This window comes from Mustelus asterias, unplaced genomic scaffold, assembly GCF_964213995.1.
Source record: "Mustelus asterias unplaced genomic scaffold, sMusAst1.hap1.1 HAP1_SCAFFOLD_838, whole genome shotgun sequence".
Lineage (NCBI taxonomy): Eukaryota > Metazoa > Chordata > Chondrichthyes > Carcharhiniformes > Triakidae > Mustelus > Mustelus asterias.
The window spans coordinates 41,941-60,850 of NW_027590784.1; the positions used below are offsets into that span (position 1 = coordinate 41,941).

An 18,910-nucleotide genomic window follows, 5' to 3' on the forward strand; every position below is an offset into this window, starting at 1 on the left:
TTAAAAGCCTTAAGGTTTTGTACCTGAATACTCAGAGCATTCAAAATAAAATGGATGAATTAATTGCGCAGATAGATGTAACGAGATATGGTATAGTTGGGATTATAGAGACGTGGCTCCAGGGTGATCAAGGATGGCAACTGAACATAGAGGGCTATTCAGTGTTTAGGAAGGAAAGACAAGAAAGAGTGGTGGAGTTGCATTGTTGATTAAAGAAGATATTGATACAATACTAAGGAAAAATATTAGCATAGGCGATGTGGAATCTATGGGTTGGACTTTAACCTGGTGTTGTGAGACTTCTTACTTGAATTAGGAAACCAAGGGGCAAAAAACATTGGGAGGGGGGTGTGTGCACCATCAAACTATAGTGGTAATGTTGGGAGTAGCATTAGATGTGATAAAGGACACATCTGTGATGAAGGGAGACTTTAATCTGCATATAGATTGGGTGAGCCAAATTAGCCACAGTACGATAGAGGAGGAATTGCTGGAGTGTATGTGGGATGGTTTTCTGGAGCAATACGTTGAGGAACCAACAATGGAACAGGCCATCTTGGACTGGGTGTTATGCAATGCTAAAGGATTAGCTGGCAATTTAGTTGTGAGAGAACCCTTGGGGATACATAACCATAATATGATAGAATTCTTTAGAAGCATAGAACGAGAGTAAAATATAGAATTAGAAGGTATGCTGGGCACAACTTGCAAGAAGTCGCCACACTCTGGCACCATCTTGGATATGATAAATAATCATCATTATCATTCATAAAAAAAGGATGGTGCCCCCGGAGCAAGGTGACTTCTTGTGAGCTGTCCCTAGTTTACCCTCTAATTCCATCTTTTGCTCTCGTTAATTGTTCTTCAAATTTAACTCTAACTCCTTTAAACTTTCCAATAATGTTCTGATCTTTCTCTTCACCCTATCTGCAACACTACATTCTGCACCCTCTATTTTCCTTTTCTTCTATGTACTGTATTAACGATATGTTTTTGTCTGTATAGTGCGCAAGAAACAATATGTTTCACTGTAGCCCAATACATGTGACAATAATAAAGCAAATCAAATCAGAAATCTTTATCAAGGTACATAGTGAAATGGTTGATTCTGACACCAGTGTTCTGAATCTCAATAAAGGTAACTGATGGTATGAGTTGGCTATGATGGACGTATAAATATTATTTATTATTTTATTAGTGTCACAAGTAGGCTTACATTAACATTAACGACTAAGAAAGCGATAAAGAAAGGAAAGATAGGTTATGAAGCTAGGCTAACCCTAAATATAAAAAATGATAGTAAAAGCTTTTATATAAGCAAATATATAAAAAGGAATAGAGTGGCAAGAGTGAATGTTGGGCCCTTGGAGGACGAGAGGGGGGATTTAATAGTGGGAAATGAGGAAATGGCTGAAACTTTCAGCAAGGCCTTTGACAAGGACCCTCATGGGAGGTTAGTTCGGAAGGTTCAGTCGCTAGGTATACATGGGGAGGTAGTAAATTGGATAAGACACTGGCTCAATGGAAGAAGTCAGAGAGTGGTTGTGGAGGATTGCTTCTCTGAGTGGAGGCCTGTGACTAGTGGTGTGCCGCAGGGATCGGTGTTGGGTCCATTGTTGTTTGTCATCTATATCAATGATCTGGATGATAATGTGGTCAATTGGATCAGCAAGTTTGCTGATGATACAAAGATTGGAGGTGTAGTGGACTGTGAGGAAGGTTTTTAAAGCTTGCAGAGGGATTTGGACCAACTAGAAAAATGGGCTGAAAAATGGCAAATGGAATTTAACGCAGACAAGTGTGAGATATTGCACTTTGGAAGGACAAACCAAAGAAGAACGTACAGGGTAAATGGTAGGACTCTGAAGAGTGCAGTGGAAAAGAGGGATCTGGGAATACAGGTACAGAATTCCCTAAAAGTGACGTCACAGGTGGATAGGGTCGTAAAGAGTGCCTTTGGTACATTGACCTTTATAAATCGGAGTATCGAGTATAAAAGTTGGAGTGTTATGGTAAGGTTATATAAGGCATTGGTGAGGCCGAATTTGGAGTATTGTGTACAGTTTTGGTCACCTAGTTACAGGAAGGATGTAAATAAGATTGAAAGAGTGCAGAGAAGGTTCACAAGGATGTTGCCGGGACTTGAGAAGCTGAGTTACAGAGAGAGATTGAATAGGTTGGGACTTTATTCCCTGGAACGTAGAAGATTGAGGGGAGATTTGATAGAGGTGTATAAGATTTTGATAAGTATAGATAGAGTGAATGCAAGCAGGCTTTTTCTGCTGAGGCTAGGGGAGAAAAAAACCAGAGGGCATGGGTTAAGGGTAAAAGGAGAAAAGTTTAAAGAGAATATTAGGGGGGGCTTCTTCACGCAGAGAGTGGTGGGAGTGTGGAACGAGCTGCCGGATAAAGTGGTAAATGCGGGGTCACTTTTAACATTTAAGAAAAACTTGGACGGGTTCATGGATGAGAGGGGTGTGGAGGGATATGGTCCAAGTGCAGGTCAGTGGGACTAGGCATAAAATGGTTCGGCACAGACAAGAAGGGCCAAAAGGCCTGTTTCTGAGCTGTAATTTTCTATGGTTCTTTAAGTTTTTTGTGTTGGTCTTCACGGTGGAAGGCACAAATAGTTTACCGAATATTAACGATAGAGGGTTGGTAGGAGGAGAGGTACTCAATACAATTAATGTTACCAGGGAGGCAGTGCTTGGTAGACTAACGGGACTGAAGGTGGACAAGTCCCCGGGCCCGGATGGAATGCATCCCAGGGTACTGAAAGAAATGATGTGGAGATGCCGGCGTTGGACTGGGGTAAGCACAGTAAGAAGTCTCACAACACCAGGTTAAAGTCCAACAGGTTTATTTGGTAGCAAATACCAAAGCTTTCGGAGCTTGCTGCTCCTTCGTCAGATGGAGTGGTCTCTGTGTGGTCAGATGGAGACCACTCCATCTGACGAAGGAGCAGCAAGCTCCGAAAGCTTTGGTATTTGCTACCAAATAAACCTGTTGGACTTTAACCTGGTGTTGTGAGACTTCTGTGCTTACCCCAGTCCAACGCCGGCATCTCCACATCATGACTACTCAGAAATGAAGACAGAGAAATGGAGGAAGGGGAGAGTGGGAGAGGGACAATGTGAGGGACAGATGGAAATTTCAATCAAGGACCACATCGAGCAGCACTGAGAGCCTGATGCCCATGTTCTTAATCACAATGGAGAGGGAGGATTGCTCCAGCACATTCCTGACTTTGTGCTTTTCTGTCCACTCTTCCCAGTTTTTGGTGCATGGACTCACCCCTCCAAACCACATTTGCAGCAGCCTGAGGTGTAACTATGGCGGTGGGAATTGTAACTAACATAATGGCACTGCAAACTTCAATTGGAAGCCATCGCTGTATGATCGTTACCTGTAGGGATATTGTGGTATTGTGGCGTTGTGGAAAGCCGGTCTCACTGCTATCCCGATAAACACAGTAAGAAGTCTCACAACACCAGGTTAAAGTCCAACAGGTTTATTTGGTAGCAAAAGCCACTGGCTTTTGGAGCGCTGCTCCTTCATCAGGTGAGTGGGAGTTCTGTTCACAAACAGGGCATATAAAGACACAAACTCAATTTACAAAATAATGGTTGGAATGCGAGTCTTTACAGGTAATCAAATCTTAAAGGTACAGACAATGTGAGTGGAGAGAGCGTTAAGCACAGGTTAAAGAGATGTGTATTGTCTCCATCGTGTATTGTGATCATCGATACGGATGCCATCATCTCACGTGAGAACACCATCCACCAGGTACACGGTACATACTCTTGCAACTCGGCCAACGTTGTCTACCTGATACGCTGCAGGAAAGGATGTCCCGAGACATGGTACATTGGGGAGACCATGCAGACGCTACGACAACAGGTGGAATGAACACCGCTCGACAATCACCAGGCAAGACTGTTCCTGTTGGGGAGCACTTCAGCGGTCACGGGCATTCGGCCTCTGATCTTCGGGTAAGCGTTCTCCAAGGCAGCCTTCGTGACACACGACAGCGCAGAGTCGCTGAGCAGAGACTGATAGCCATGTTCCGCACACATGAGGACGGCCTCAACCGGGATCTTGGGTTCATGTCACACTATCTGTAACCCCCACGACTTGCCTGGCCTTGCAAAATCTCACTAACTGTCCTGGCTGGAGACAATGCACATCTCTTTAACCTGTGCTTAACCCTCTCTCCACTCACATTGTCTGTACCTTTAAGACTTGATTATTTGTAAAGACTCGCATTCCGACCATTATTTTGTAAATTGAGTTTGTGTCTTTATATGCCCTGTTTGTGAACAGAACTCCCAATCACCTGATGAAGGGGCAGCGCTCCAAAAGCTAGTGGCTTGTGCTACCAAATAAACATGTTGGACTTTACCCTGGTGTTGTGAGACTTTTTACTGTGTTTACCCCAGTCCAACGCCGGCATCTCCACATCATGACTACTTTTGCATCCACAGTACTTATATGGCTGGTCCAGTTCAGTTTCTGGTCAGTGATACCTCCTCCCTGTATGTTGATAGTGGGAGATCCAGAAATGGCGATAACATTTAATGCCAAGGGGTGATGGTTAGATTCTCTCTTGTTAGAGATGGACATTACCTAACCCTTGTGTGGGCTGAATGCCACTTGTCACTTATTAGCCCAAGCTGAATGTTGGACAGATCTTGCTGCATATGGACACGGACTGTTTCAATATCGGAGAAGTTGTAAGTGGTTCTGAACGTTGTGCAATCATCAGCAAACATCCTTATAATAGAGGGAAGCACATTGATGAAGCAGCTGAAGAAGGTTGGGCCTAGAACACTAGCTTGAGGATCTGCTGCAATGATGTCCCAGGATCTCCAACAACTACCACAATCTTCCTCCGTGCAAGGTATGACTCCAACCAGTGGAGAGTTTTCTTCTTGATTCTCATTGAGTCCAGTTTTGCTCGAGCTCCTTGATGCTACATTTGGTCAGATATTAACTTGATGTCAAAGGCAGTTGCCATCACCTCAATTCTTGAGTTCAGCTCTTTTGTCCATGTTTGAACCAAGGCCATAATGAGGTCAGGAGGTGAGTGACCCTGGCAAAACCAAAATTCTTTATGTTCACTGACAATATCAGCACTTTAATGTCCAAGGAGCCCACATTGTACCCTTATTGTCCCTTACCTCTTCAGTTTTCAATGAACATTTTTGACATGTAATGCTCTGCCCCTTAGGGATATAAACTAGTTTTTCTTCACATTAAGTTCTTTTTTAATACCTCCCATTATCTTCAATCATTTTACCCATTAACAGATTTGCTCATCTTACTGTGGACAGTCTCTGTCTCATCACGCTAAAGTCGACCTTACCAAAATCTCGGAGCTAATAGTTCTTTTGCATTTCTCTCTTTCAAATATGCATTGAACTATATTCGAATTGATATTTATTAAATGTTCCCCATGCACTGCTCAACTGTTAATTACTAAAGCTAATATGACATGCCAAGTTGTTGGTTCTAGGATATATTGATGCAGAATACAATCCAGAACACACACAAAATTCACTGCCTTTCTGACATGAGCTTTTTCCAATTCTATGAAAGTTAAACTTCCCCCATTAAAATCATTCTGCCTTTACTACATCCTTGTTTAATCTCTTCACTTATATATTCCTCTCATATCTTGTTAATGTTGAAGTGATTTCATCCTTAATGCTTTGAGAGGGGTTGAGGAAGTGAAAGACTTTGGAGTGCATGTGCACAGGTCCATGAAGGGAGCAGGACAGGTGGACAAGGTGGTCAGGAATGCAGTGGAATGCTTCCTTTATTGGACGAGGCATTGGATACAAAAGCAGGGATCTAATGATGGAATTGTACAAAATTCTGTTCAGACCACAGCTGCAATTTTGTGCACAGTTCTGGTCACCACATTATAGCAAGGACCTAATTGCTCTAGAGAGAGTACAGAGGAGATTTACAAGAATGTTGCCAGGGAGTGAAAATTGCAGTTATGAAGAGAGACTGTATAAGCTAGGGTAGTTTCCCTTACAACAGAGAAGGCTGAGGGGTGACCTAATTGAGGTGTGCAAAATTATGAGGGGCCTGAACAGAGTGGACAGCAGAGATTTGTTTCCCTGAGGGGTCAATTACAAGGGGGCATAGATTTAAGATGATTGGCAGAAGGATTTGAGGAGACATGAGAAAATGTTTTTTTTCACCCAGAAGATGGTGGGCATCTGGAATTCACTGCTTCAGTTTGAGGTTGAGACTGAAACTCTCAATTCATTGAAACGGTACCTGGATCTGCAGCTGAAGTGCTGGAATCTGCAAGGCTACGGATCAGGTGCTGGAAGATGGGATTCAAACAAACGGCTAGTTTTGTTTTTCTATTTTTTGTCTGGCCGCAGACATGATGGGCAGAATGGCCTCTTTCTGCACCATAACGTTTTATTAAAGTTCCTCCCCACTACCATTTTCCCTCTCTTTCCTGTAAACCTTTGACCTGATATATTTAGTTTTCTGTCCTGGCTGTTAGCAGCCAATGGCTAATGTGTCATTTCCTCCAAGTTGCTTTGGTGCCTGCTATTCATTCAGTTGGTTCCTGATTCTTTGTCCTTATTTGGGCCACACATCCTAACCTGCCCTGCTCTAATGCTTTACTTTCACAATTCTCTTTCTTGGTTTAATTACTCATGCTTAGAATGATGCATTTAAGGGAAGATTGATGGATTTACATTCTAGCTATAACTCTGTTGTGGGAACACCTAGTCCTAGTCAGTGGTTGAAGAAAGTGACCCAAAACCACATTCTCAGAACAACCTGAGATTGGCAATATCTTCCTGCTTCGCCTGTGATGCCCACATCCTGTAGATGAATTTTCACATAACAGACCCCTATTCTAAGGGTATTCTTTGCCATGCTAGCTCTCTAATATATTCACTAAGATCTCCCTCAGAATTCATTCGTATGAGACTTCTGGCTGCAGCAGCAAATTTTTGCCCTTTTTTACATTCACTTCTTAATTCTGATCTCTCCTCTTCACCTTCTTCAATCATACCCCCTTTTGCCTGTGCTTTCTCCAGAATTATAACCCCTTTGATCACTTTCCCCAATTGACACTACTTCCCCCAAGGGGTATCAGAGCACTTCATGAAACACTTTGATCCCTTGCCAAGCACAAACAATACCCCAGTCAGTGCCTTAAGGGGAAAAGTGACAAGACTCAACAAATGTAAAGTGGCTCATTCCTTTTTGGCGTCTTCTGCTGGTTATGTCCCTGGGCAGAATATGGAGAACATTTAGAGAGAAATCCAGAATAATAAAAAAATAATATCAAGATATCATTATATGGTTTATTCTTATATGTGCACCAGGAATAAAACAATTTATTAATCTGAGCATAAGTTGTTGGGTAACACACTTTTCTTACACAATACATCACATAGTACTCCATAAGCAAGTTTTTTGTTACATAATCCTAAAAATGATTTATTATAACAATACATATTCTTAGGCCAGGTTATCTAAGCGACTCATTGATATCATACACTGCTTATAGAATTCTTTCAAATGTGTGATAGGTTTATCAACATTCACGCCATATTAAAATTAAACAGCATTTCGTTTTATTGCACAATGTAGGAGGAATTGTCAAAAGCCAGTCTTGGAGCAAAGCATTACTGAAAAGAATTGAGCAAAATGTAAAACAGAAAAATGTCATTCAGAAAAAATAAGTTTATCTATTTGTAGTTTGTCAATTTTTTTTCGGCTATGCATCCTTAATGGATTCCAGCAGCTTAGTACTCCTATTGTGTGGAGCTGAAGAACCAGAGTTGGGGATCTATCCAAAGTCTATTTCATGGACTTATTGTATCTTAAGGTTGCTTCTCTGTTACCTGCAGGTGTATTGCCTCGGTTTTTAGGTCTGTTTTTCCCTCTGCCTTACCCTCTGCCTTATCCTCTGCCTTACCCTCTGCTTTACCCTCTGCCTTTAACTCGGTTTTATTGGAGAGCTTGCAAGTAAGATCCTTAAGCTGGATAAAGGAGACTGACTGATTCGAAGCAAGTTTTGTCAGTACATTGACCAATGCTCCAACCTGCTTGTTCATTTGAGCCCAATTAGATTGTGAATTTGTTTGTAATTGTTTCAGAGTATTCTCAACCTGAGTGAGACTGTTCTTGATACCTTTGATATCAGGTGTCTCAGACTTTAAAGTTTCTTGAATGCCAGTCATTCCAGTCTGCAGGGCACTCTGAATATCTGTCATGCCAGTTTTCGTAGCATCTTGCAGAGCTGCCATTCCAGACTGAATTGCCACTCGAATATTTGCTAGTCCAATTTGCATAACATTCTGCAAGCCTGCCAAACTAGTCTTGGTAGTATTTTGTAATTCTAAAATGGCCATGTTTCCCGCTTCCTGCAGCCTTAAAGATTCTTTTGGAAACGCTGGATGAATTCCTTGCATCAATGTCATTAGTATTTTTGTTACTGTTAAAGGGTCTTGTCCAGGCCCTAATTTTGGTTTTCCTGTAGTTGTTTCCGGAGCTGGCTCTTCCTTCCTGAACATAGTTGGTATTTCTGATTTAGAAACAGATTTCTTCTTTGCTGTTTTGTTCCCAGGCATTGATGAATTCCGTGCATCATCCGGACCCAAAAACTTAATGACGACATTATTAGTAATTCCGGACTGTATTGTTGGTCTTGCTTCATGATGTTTAGGATCACCTAGATGAATTTTAGAGAAACAACTGTGACCAGTGTATTATGCACTAAATAAGGGTGCTATTCTAACATACATTTATAGTGCGAGCATTTCATGAAAGCTCTGCAATTATCAGAGCATTGGGAAAACAACATTGCTAATTCCCTTCAGTATCAACTATGGATCACTTGGTATCACTCTTGCCTCTGAGGCAGAGGCTTGTGACTTCTTATGCCTCTCCAGCATTTGAGTGCAAAATCCAGTAATGGGGGAATGCTGCACTGTCGGAGGTGCCATCTTTTGGATGAGACATTGAACTAAGGCTCTGTCTGCTTTCACCCTGGTGGATTTAAAGGATTCCATGGCACTATTTTCAACAGGAGCTGGAGTGTTATTCCTGGCGTGCTGGCCAATATTTATCCCTTAATCAACATCACCAAAACAGATTATCTGGTCATTGTCATTTCTGTTTGTGGGAGCTTGCTGTGCACAAAATTAATTGGCTGCCGCATTTCCTATATTGTGGCAATGACTACACTTCATTGGCTGGAAAGCACTTTGGGACGTTTGGTGGTCATGAATGGCACTATATAAATGCAAAGCTTTCTTTTACAGTGAATATTGACATTACAGTGTCAATCATTGAGTTGGAGATGGGATGAGACTTTTGGGTTGGAATAATACAGGGGGGTGGGGGAAGGTGTAAATGACACAAACCCCCTGCCCCCAATCTGGCTTCCAGTTTCTGCCCTGTTGCCTGTGTGAAACATTTTATGGTGTGAACAGCACATTATCAGGGTCAATTGGATTGATAACAAACCTAAATGTCCTTTAATTGGTCATTTAAATATGGTGGGCGGGCTGACGAATTTGGCATATTATGGGGGTGATCTTGGGGTGGACAGGAAGGTGGGGCAGGATAGGTGCCCATCCTATTTCACATGTCCCCATGGGTAACATGCCAGCTGGGGGCATGTAAAATTCAGCCCATTTCCACATAATTAACAATTAATATCAAACAAATATCAAAAAATGACATACCCTACAAGGTAAAGAATCGTACTTGGTTGAATTGGTTGGTTGAACACCTGGTGGTGTTTTTTGAAGAAGTGACCAAAATGGTTGACGAAGGAAGGGCCGTGGATGTTGTCAATATGGACTTTAGTAAAGCGTTTGACAAAGTCCCTCATGGTAGGCTAGTGAAAAAGGTTGGATCCCATGGGATAAAGGGGGAGGTGGCTAGATGGGTGGAGAACTGGCTTGGTCATAGAAGACAGAGGGTGGTAGTGGAAGGGTCTTTTTCCGGCTGGAGGCCTGTGACTAGTGGTGTACCGCAGGGCTCTGTATTGGGACCTCTGCTGTTTGTGATTTATATAAATGATCTGGAAGAAGGAGTAACTGGGGTGATCAGTAAGTTTGCGGACGACACAAAACTGGCAGGACTTGCAGATAGTGAGGAACATTGTCAGAGGCTACAGAAGGATATAGAGAGGCTGGAAATTTGGGCAAGGAAATGGCAGATGGAGTTCAATCCTGATAAATGCGAAGTGATGCATTTTGGTGGGAATAATGGAGGGAGGAGCTACACGATAAATGGAAGAACCATAAAGGGTGTAGAGACGCAGAGGGACCTGGGTGTGCAAGTCCACAGATCTTTGAAGGTGACGTCACAGGTGGAGAAGGTGGTGAAGAAGGCATATGGCATGCTTGCCTTTATAGGACGGGGCATAGAGTATAAGAGTTGGGGTCTGATGTTGCAGATGTATAGAACGTTGGTTCGGCCGCATTTGGAATACTGCGTCCAGTTCTGGTCGCCACACTACCAGAAGGACGTGGAGGCTTTGGAGAGAGTACAGAGGAGGTTTACCAGGATGTTGCCTGGTATGGAGGGGCTTGGTTATGAGGAGAGATTGGGGAAACTGGGGTTGTTCTCCTTGGAAAGACGGAGGATGAGGGGAGACTTAATAGAGGTGTATAAAATTATGAAAGGCATAGATAGGGTGAACGGTGGGAAGCTTTTCCCCGGGTCGGTGGTGACGTTCACGAGGGGTCATAGGTTCAAGGTGAAGGGGGGAGGTTTAACACAGATATCAGAAGGACATATTTTACACAGAGGGTCGTGGGGGCCTGGAATGTGTTGCCGGGCAAGGTGGTGGAGGCGGACACACTGGGAACGTTTAAGACTTATCTAGACAGCTATATGAACGGAGTGGGAATGGAGGGATACAAAAGAGTGGTCTAGTTTGGACCAGGGAGCGGCGCGGGCTAATTGTTCCTTGTTTCTCGTTTCAAGGCTTCATTCTATGATCATCTTGCTGGTGCCAGTACAGAGTGAGACTGCGGATAGTTGGGAACCTGTCTCGGGGGCAGGGAATTCATATGGTGTTCGTGGAAGTGGAAATGACTAGGGTTGGGAAGCATTTTCCGATCAGGGCCAGTGTGATCTCCTGGACTCGTTTCGATCGCCTCAGGGGGTCGGAGAGGAATTTCCCAGATTTTTTTTTCCCCATATTGGCCCTGGGGTTTTCACTCTGGGTTTTCGCCTCTCCCTGGAGATCACATGGTCTGGAAATGGGGGGGTGGGGGTGAGTTAATAGGTTGTGATGAACAAAGCATCGTAGCTGTGAGGGACAGCTCGGTGGATAGGATATTGGTATGTAGATAGGCTGGAAAATTGGGCGGGGATCCTGGATTCAGGATTCAATCCTGGACCGGGGAGCGGCGCGGGCTTGGAGGGCCGAAGGGCCTGTTCCTGTGCTGTATTGTTCTTTGTTCTTTGAATTTATTCCTTGAAATTCCTTTTAAAACTTATTACATTAACACTGTCATCTAAAATTTCATGATGTGCAGTTTCTGGACTATTTATCTAATGGAACTGCCTCTATTAGAAATTTAGACTTTTTATTAGTAGTTCAGTAGAGTAAGCAAACTACCTGTAACAGGTTCTGAAACCTGAAAGAGCGACTTTCACCAGATCCATGGAAGGCTGAAGTGCTTGTAGAGATCTAGGGAACTTCATTTTGTTACATAAAGCTGAACAAGTTATCTAAGTGATGTTTCACATTCTGGTTGTGTAAATACCTTTGACAATTATTAGATGAGGCACAACAGCCAGAACCTGTTTGTTTTTGGGCCTGCTCCACTCAACTTTCCAGAGGCAAGACAAGCAGCCTAAAATGTATCTGCCTAAAACAAGCGGCACACCAGTGGAGCTCGGACAGCTGTTAGGAGCTCACCTAATTTATTAAAGTAAGACCCATTTTTGGCCCAGCCTCAGACTTTCCAATTGGTGCCTGTATTTCTTGTGCACTTTTGGTTATGGCGTTAAAAACAAGTCAGAATTAATTTCCACTAACTCCAAAATCTGTTGCCACACCTTCAGTCAATGTATGTCTGACCTGCAACTATTTACCCATAAAACAATTTACCAATCTAGTGCCATACCTTTGTTGTTTGTACTTGCATTGAACGTGTGGGGTATATATTTTGTGCACATGTGACATCCATTTTTTGTTTTTGCTAAGCAGATGTACCCCTCTCTGCAATCACACACGGTATCCTGAGTTTCAGTGCATTCATGCAGAGTATGAAGTCCCATCTCTGCAATTTAAAAAAAACAGTTAGGTTCAATTAATTTTTGTCACCCTGTAACAACCTTGTAGGATGCAAGCAAAACATAAAACAATAAAAGCTTTTATTTCATGCAACTCAATATTGTCAATGCAACTTGGGAAAACATACAATTTAAAAATTATGACTTGCTTATGTTGCTCTGTCAACAAGGAAAACTTATTTTTACATAGTTTTAAACAAATAAGCTCTTTACCCTCACTATTGTTAATTGACCCAGACCCACCAAATCATATAACTAATTCCTGGTTCTGTGTAATATTCAGGCAATTGGATATGAGTAACTATATAACTTAATTTTCCACTGTAGCATGTATTGAAGAAAGTGACAATATTTCTGTATAAATCAGACATTCAGTTAAATGTCTGACACCTTTCCAACACCAGTACATTTTATAAGATATTTTTGGACAAAAATCCAGTTATTTGATTGTTCAGATTTTCTAAAGCATTCAAAAAATACATATACTTCTTGAAAACTAATTCAAAGATTAGTCCATTTTTTTCCCATGTAGTGTATTCCTAAAGGCAGTTTAGGGTGGCACGGCGGCACAGTAGTTAGCACTGCTGCCTCACAGCGCTAGGTGCCCAGGTTCACCGTCTGTGCGGAGCCTGCACGTTCTCCCCATGTCTGTGTGGGTTTCCTCCGGGTGCTCCATTTTCCTCCCACAGTCTGAAAGACGGTTGGTTAATTGCATTGGCCATGCTAAATTGACCCTCAGTGTACCCGAACAGGTGCCAGAGTGTGGCGACTAGGGGATTTTCACAGTAACTTCATTGCAGTGTTAATGCAAGTCTACTTGTGACACTCATACTTAAACTTAAAATCTTTATGGAACAATGCTTGGATGTTAAAACATGATAAAAGGATTGTTACTGAATGTTTACCTGGATCACAATATTTACACTTGAAACACTTTTCTAAACCATTTGGGTGCTCTGTGAAAGCTCCATGGGCACAGGGAATACATGAGGTCGATGTTACTACTGTGCAATGTTTAAAAACTCGAGTACCTGCAATCAAAAAATGAAGTCAGTGCAATACCTGAAAAATCTGTAGGAGACACAGAATTACTATGTTATTGTAGAAAATCAAATAAAACATATAAGAACAAAGAACAGTACAGCACAGGAACAGGCCCTTCGGCCCTCCAAGCCTGTGCCGATCATGATGCCGTAACTAAGCTAAAACAAAACCTTCTACCCTTACTTGGTCTGTATCCCTCTATTCCCTCCCTATTCATCTACCCATCCAGATGCCTCTTAAATGTTGCTAATGTGCCTGCTTCCACCCCTCCTCTGGCAGCGCGTTCCAAGCACCCACCACTCTGCGTGAAAAACTTCCCCTGCACATCTCCCTTAAACTTTCCCCCTCTCACCTTGAACCTGTGCCCCCTCATATTTGACACTTCCACCCTGGGAAAAAGCCTCTCACTATCCACCCTGCCTGTGCCTTGCATAATTTTGCAGACCTCTATCAGGTCTCCCCTAAGCCTCCATCAATTCAGTGAAAACAATCCTTTATACTTTCATCTTACCACAGAAAATTTAATCCAATGTAGATGAACAACAGATCCTCAGGGGAAGAATGCGGTAGCCTTTTCCACAGAGGGTACAACAAAAGTCAGACACAATTTTGCTTGTGGGAGTTGATGAAAGTAAAATTGGATGAGGATTCTTACTAGGTCGCTGATGCATTTCTCCTGATTACCAAGCAAAAATGGCTTTGGTAATGGTCTGGGAAAGGTTTGCCTATAACCCTCTGGCCACAGGAGTTGAGGGATTATTATTAAGGGGAAATTGAGAATACAATACACAACAGGGCCTGTTCCTGTGCTGTAATTTTCTTTGTTCTTTGTACAACCGAATGCCAACACTACAGTTAAGAAAGTCCACCAATGCCTCTACTTTCTCAGAAGACTAAGGAAATTTGGCATGTCCATACTGGTGTGCCTCAGGAGTTGGGGCTGGGACCACAACTTTTCACAATATACATTAACTATTTGAAAGAAGGAACTAAAGGCACTTTTGCTAAGTTTGCAGATGATACAAAGATATGTAGAGGGACAGGTAGTATTGAGGAAGCAGCGGGGCTGCAGAAGGACTTGGATAGAGTAGGAGAGTGGGTAAAGAAGTGGCAGATGGAATACAATGTGGAAAAGTGTGAGATTATGCACTTTGGAAGGAGGAATGGAGGCATAGACTATTTTCAAAATGGAGAAATGCTTGGGAAATCAGAAGCACAAAGGGACTTGGGGGTCATTGTTCAAGACTCTGTTAAAGTTAATGTGCAGGTTCAGTCAGCAGTTAGGAAGGCAAATGCAATGTTAGCATTCATGTCAAGAGGGCTAGAATACAAGAGTAGGGATGTATTTCTGAGGCTGTATAAGGCTCTGGTCAGACCCCATTTGGAGTATTGAGAACAGTTTTGGGCCCCATATCTAAGGAGGGATGTGCTGGCCTAGGAAAGGGTCCAGAGGAGGTTCACAAGAATGATCCCTGGAATGAAGAGCTTGTCATATGAAGAACGGTTGAGGACTCTGGCTCTGTACTCATTCGAGTTTAGAAGGTTGAGGGGGGATCTTATTGAAACCTACAGGACACTGCGAGGTTTGGATAGAGTGGACGTGGAGAGGATGTTTCCACTAGTAGGAAAAACTAGAACCAGAGGGCACAATCTCAGGCTAAAGGGATGATCCTTTAAAACAAAGATGAGGAATTTCTTCAGCCAGAGAGTGGTGAATCTGTGGAACTCTTTGCCGCAGAAGGCTGTGGAGACCGGTTCATTGAGTGTCTTTAAGGCAGAGATAGATAGGTTCTTGATTAATAAGGGGATCAGGGGTTATGGGGAAAAGGCAAGAGAATGGGGATGAGAAAAATATCAGCTATGATTGAATGGCAGAGCAGACTTGAGCTGAGTGCCCTCATTGTGCTCCTATATCTTATGGTCTTATGACTCTCACTAAGTTTTACAGATGCTCCACAGAAAGCATTCTTTCTGGCTGTATCACAGCTTGGTATGGTCTTGCTCTGCCCAAGACCACAAGAAAATACAAAAGGTTGTGAAAGAAGCCCAATCCATCACGCAAACCAGTCTCCCATCCATTAACACTGGCTACTCTTCCCGCTGCCTCGGAAATGCAGCCAGCATAATTAAGGACCCCACGCACCCCGGACATTCTCTTCCATCGGGAAAAAGATACAAAAGTCTGAGGACATATACCAATCAACTCGAACAGCTTCTTCACTGCTGCCATCGGACTTTTGAATGGACCTACGTTTTATTTAGTTGATCTTTCTCTACACCCTAGCTATGACTGTAACACTGAATTCTGCCCTCTCTCGTTTCCTTCTCTATGAACGGTATGCTTTGTCTGTATAGCACACAAGAAACAATACTTTCCACTGTATACCAATACATGTGACAATAATAAATCAAATCAAAATCAAATATACTACATATTAAGGGAAGATATAATAAAACTCCTTTTCTAGATAGTTGTGATTTTCAAAATAAAGCTTTGTGAGAGCAAGATTGGCATTTAGTAAAAAGAATTAAAGGAGAATTTTAAAAACAAGTCTTTGTACAATGAATGGTTATAATACTTTTGTCATTGCTTGTTGTTTAAGCATTAAGTCATAGAAGACAGAGGGTAGCAGTGGAAGGGTGCATTTCTGAATGGAGGGCTGTGACAAGTGGCGTTCCTCAGGGATCAGTGCTGGGACCTTTGCTGTTTGTAATATATATAAATGATTTGGAGGAAAATGTAACTGGTTTGATTAGTAAGTTTGTGGACGACACAAAGGTTGGTGGATTTGCGGATAGCGATGAGGATACAGCAGGATATAGATCGGCTGGAGGCTTGGGCGGAGAGATGGCAGATGGAGTTTAATCCAGACAAATGTGAGGTAATGCCTTTTGGAAGGTTTAACACAGATAGGAAATATACAGTAAATGGCAGAGCCCTTAAGACAGGCAGAGGGATCTGGGTGAACAGGTACACAGGTCACTGAAAGTGGCAACGCAGGTGGAGAAGGTAGTCAAGAAGGCATACGGCATGCTTGCTTTCATCGGCCGGGGCATTGAGTTTAAAAATTGGCAAGTCATGTTGCAGCTTTATAGAACCTTAGTTAGGCTGCACTTGGAATATAGTGTTCAATTCTGGTCGCCACACTACCAGAAGGATGTGGAGGCTTTGGAGAGGGTGCAGAAAAGATTTACCAGGATGTTGCCTGGTATGGAGGGCATTAGCTATGAGGAGAGGTTGGAGAAACTTGGTTTGTTCTCACTGGAGCGACGGAGGTTGAGAGGAGACCTGGTAGAAGTCTACAAGATTATGAGAGGCATGGACAGAGTGGATAGTCAGAAGCTTTTTCCCAGGGTGGAAGAGTCAATTACTAGGGGGCATAGGTTTAAGGTACGAGGGACAAGGTTTAAAGGAGATGTACGAGGCAAGTTCTTTTACACAGAGGGTGGTGGGTGCCTGGAACTCGCTGCCGGGGAAGGTAGTGGAAGCAGATATGATAGTGAGTTTTAAGGGGCATCTGGACACATACATGTATAGGATGGGAACAGAGGGATATGGTCTCCGGAAGGGTAGGGGGTTTTAGTTAAGTTGGGCAGCATGGTCAGTGCAGGCTTGGAGGGCCGAAGGGTCTGTTCCTGTGCTGTAATTTTCTTTGTTCTTTGTTCATCATCCACAAAAGGAGGAATAGGATTACTTGAAAATGCAAAATATTAAGGAGAAGAGTGCGACAGTAGTTTTGACTAGTTAGTTTGTAGAAAAAAAACACCAAGGTTGACCTGATTGTCTGGTGACCTGTTCTTGTGCTGCAGTACTATCTATTCCTTTAAACACACACCCTGAAATGCTAACAAGCTGTGCACGGAAACTAGTTATACTTAAAGATTCTAAATAATACATCTTGAACGTGGCATTAAAAATTATGATGAAATTCTTACATTAGCAAAATTGTGATATTACCACTTCTCAAAACAACTGAACACTTTGGAAATTTTTGTGGTAACACTCATTCAAAAAAGTTGTTGTCACTCACCTGCACTGCACATGGGACAGCACAGATCCTGGTAACTATACTCTTGTGAGCCACAGCTCGCCACCAGTCGCAAGTTAAAGATCAATAAGAGGATGCGATAAATCTGAATGGTAATAAGACTCAGTTAATAACTGTACTGTCCAATGTGAAGTTCAGAAACTGAACATAAAGAGGGGAATCCTGTAAGGAGCAATGTGGAAACTTAGGACAATTAATTGGTGGTAATAATAAATACTTACTACTTAGCCAGAAGTAAATTTTGTTTACATGTTGACAGGAGCTTTATGTTTTAAAGTAAGTTAATAATTGCATCGATAATTTAACAGTTTGGACGTAAGGGGCTGAATTTTTAGGTCCCAGTGGGACTAGGCACAGAGGCGGATGTGAAATTTCATTCTGCCCCAGGCCCTTTTCCTGGAGACAGGATGCGGGGGGCAACAGGGTTACTCACCCATATATGGTGGTTAAACTCAGTTTATTACAGATCAATTCAAATTTATTCTTGGAGGTTGACTGGAATTTCCCAGTCTGCGTGCAGTCCAAGGGGGGGACATCAGGGACCAGTGCAACTACCTGGGGGGGAACCCTCCCAGCGGCAGACTGGCAGGGTTAGAGGCCGTTCTCAATGGTAGCTCTGCTACTGAGGGCATGTTTTATCTTAAAGTTTAAAAATTGGAATGAGGGCACACATCTCCCTCACTTAACTGCCATGGCATCCTTCAGTGCTGGAAATCTCCTACTGGCCTTCCAGCTTTGAAAGCAAACAGTTGTGCTTAATTGGACACAAGTCTGCCCTCAGACCACTAATTGACTAATTTGGGGAAATTCACAGGTGGGTGACTGTTCCTATATCGTATGGGATTCTGACCCTTATTTGAACATGACAGTGGTTATGAAGCCCACATGGAAAATCCTGCCTGAGGCCTTTGATAAGTCACTGCCCAACAACTTATCACTATTGTGAAAAAAAGGGCTGGTTGAAGAATAGAGAAAGGAAGTCACACTTCATATAACTGGAGAAGAATCTTACTGCATACACGGGCGCTCTAGTTTCCTCTCACAGTCTGAAAGACGTGCTGGTTAGGTGCATTGGCCATGCTAAATTCTCCCTCAGTGTACGCGAACTGGCGCTGGAGTGTGGCGACTAGGGGATTTTCACAGTAACTTCATTGCAGTGTTATTGTAAGCCTACTTGTGACTAATAAACTTTCACTTTCACTTTGGTGGCAAATATTCATGTGGCAGTTATTGGAAGAATTCTATGTTGGGTTCCTCCAACACGGAACAGAAACCCAACCTGGTACATACTATAAAACTTTATCCTTATTACTGTTTCTTATTTTTAATTTATGGCCAGTTAGCTTAACATCTATCATAAGGAAATTGTTGGAAGCTATTATTAAAGATGTAATTGCAGGATACTTGGAAAAATTCAAGGTTATTGGGCAGATTCAACATGGTTTTGTGAAAGAAAAATTAAGTTTAACTAATTTATTGGAGTTCTTTGAAGTAGTAACAAATGCTGT

General features: G+C 42.5%; 1 protein-coding gene across 1 annotated transcript in view; it reads right to left on the minus strand.

Moving 5' to 3' along the window:
- Positions 1-7,344: 7,344 nt before the first annotated feature.
- LOC144487505 (uncharacterized) overlaps positions 7,345-18,910 on the minus strand; it is a 34,268-nt gene continuing 22,702 nt past the window's right edge. Inside the window, exons 2-5 of the mRNA XM_078205590.1 lie at positions 17,385-17,487; positions 13,215-13,340; positions 12,141-12,296; positions 7,345-8,719 (exon numbers count right to left, since the gene is read on the minus strand). Coding sequence (XP_078061716.1) covers positions 7,869-8,719; positions 12,141-12,296; positions 13,215-13,340; positions 17,385-17,487 — 1,236 coding nt within the window. The 3' untranslated portion in view covers positions 7,345-7,868. The remainder of the gene's footprint in view (positions 8,720-12,140; positions 12,297-13,214; positions 13,341-17,384; positions 17,488-18,910) is intronic.